Source organism: Myotis davidii, unplaced genomic scaffold (assembly GCF_000327345.1).
Source record: "Myotis davidii unplaced genomic scaffold, ASM32734v1 scaffold181, whole genome shotgun sequence".
In the NCBI taxonomy this organism is placed as follows: domain Eukaryota; kingdom Metazoa; phylum Chordata; class Mammalia; order Chiroptera; family Vespertilionidae; genus Myotis; species Myotis davidii.
This window is the reverse complement of record NW_006291504.1, coordinates 2,404,103-2,405,762: the sequence shown is the minus strand read 5'-3', so window position 1 is coordinate 2,405,762 and position 1,660 is coordinate 2,404,103. Positions and strand designations below refer to the sequence as shown.

Here is a 1,660-nt window from a genome sequence, read left to right as displayed (position 1 = left end):
GGCAAATGCAGGTGGCCCCTGAGAGCGGGGGGAGGGGGGGGCCCTGAGCCTTTTACCCTCAGCACCCCCTTTGCCCCACTGGTGTCCTGGACCCACCACGGGTCTCTGCACCAGCACCCCTCACCGGTCTCTGTGAGGGAGGGAACCTGCTGCCCCTACCTGGCTCCCTCCTGGAACCCCCAGTCCCTGCCACCTCCCCATGCCTGGCCAGGTAAGGGTTAACCATGTGACTGCCTACATCAGCCCTGGGGGCGGGAGGGGAGGGGGCAGGGACACAGGACACAAAGCAGATGCAGGTGTGAGCCATCCACCTGCTACGAGGCTGTGGGGGAGCCGCCCACTTCCCCCGGGGCCTCAGTTTCCCCCTCTGTCAAAGGGAGGAGCAGAGCATCTCATCTTTAGGGGGCTTCCCACTCCGCGGCCCCCACAGCTCCCCTGGGCTGAGCGCGGGCACCAGGTGGCTGCACCTCTTTTCCAAGGGAAGCTGGGTGTATTGTGTGCGGGTCCCCGGCATGTGCGATCCCACAGGAACTCGAGGACACGCCCCACGGGGGACCCCCCGCTCCGTCCCCCCAGCAAGGGCCCCACCCTGGGAGGAGAGAAGCAGGCAGCCGAGGCCGAGAGCGAGTTTCCCTTTTATTAAACTGCACCAGTGCCGCGGCCCACAGCCGCGTTTCTAAGCAGGCCTTCCAGTGGCTCTGACACCGGTGCTCCTCATTACACAGTTGTAATCACTGTCCGGCGAACTGGCAAATCCAATCAAAGCATTCGTCTTTAATTAAAAAAGGGAAAGGAGATATTCCGACAATCGCCAAGCAATCACGTCACAATGCACAATTATCTAGAACTGCAATTAAAAAGTAGTTAACCGAAGGGGGTTGGGGGGGTGGGGGCGGTGGGGAGAGAAGGGAGAAAAACAAGAAAGAAAAAGAAGCCAAAGAGAGGAGAAAAAAAAACAAAAACACTAATTCTGTCTCTTTAAAAACTATCAATATAATACATGAAGGAACAAAGGACAATAGGCTCAAAAAAGCGGGCTCCTCTAACTCTAGAAACATAGTCTGCGGCAGAAAGTCTAAAAGCGCGCTAGCTGGAGCAGGGCAATAAAAAATACTGAGCATGGAATACTTTTAATCTCTGCCATTAATATTCATTTCCAGCTGCTTATAATAGCAGCGCCTCATGGCCAAATCATTAGAGTTTTACATCTGGGTTGCAAATGACACTTTGATTGGATGTAATGTTCAAATGGCCCTCCGCACGGCGTCTCCGGCAGGCCTTCCGCGAGAGGTGTCCTGTCGCGCGGTCCCTCACTGTGCGTGCTGGCTCATCGTGTGATTCTGCGAAGGCGAAGAAAGGAGACACGCATGAGGGCAGAAGAATGGAGAGCTTCAGAGATACGCTACTACTTTCATCTGTCAGGCTACTCCTATTATGATACTTAGCAAAATTCATTACTGAGAACAAAGATTCACAAGCGTATGTGGATGAAACCAAAACACTGAATGCAGCGGGAGAAAGTGCATCGGGGACGCAGCTGCCAAGACGCCATGTCGATATGGGGCTTGGGGACCGGTTCCCGTTGCCGCCAACCTGGGCTCCCCATAAATTGACTTTTTTTTTCCCCATTCGGGTCTCACCGTGGGGACTGGCTACACGG

The 1,660-nt window shown here is 54.8% G+C and overlaps 1 protein-coding gene across 1 annotated transcript in view; it reads right to left on the bottom strand.

The window, feature by feature from the left end:
* Positions 1-616: 616 nt before the first annotated feature.
* ZNF521 (zinc finger protein 521) overlaps positions 617-1,660 on the bottom strand; it is a 204,678-nt gene continuing 203,634 nt past the window's right edge. Inside the window, exon 7 of the mRNA XM_015564690.1 lies at positions 617-1,340. Coding sequence (XP_015420176.1) covers positions 1,311-1,340 — 30 coding nt within the window. The 3' untranslated portion in view covers positions 617-1,310. The remainder of the gene's footprint in view (positions 1,341-1,660) is intronic.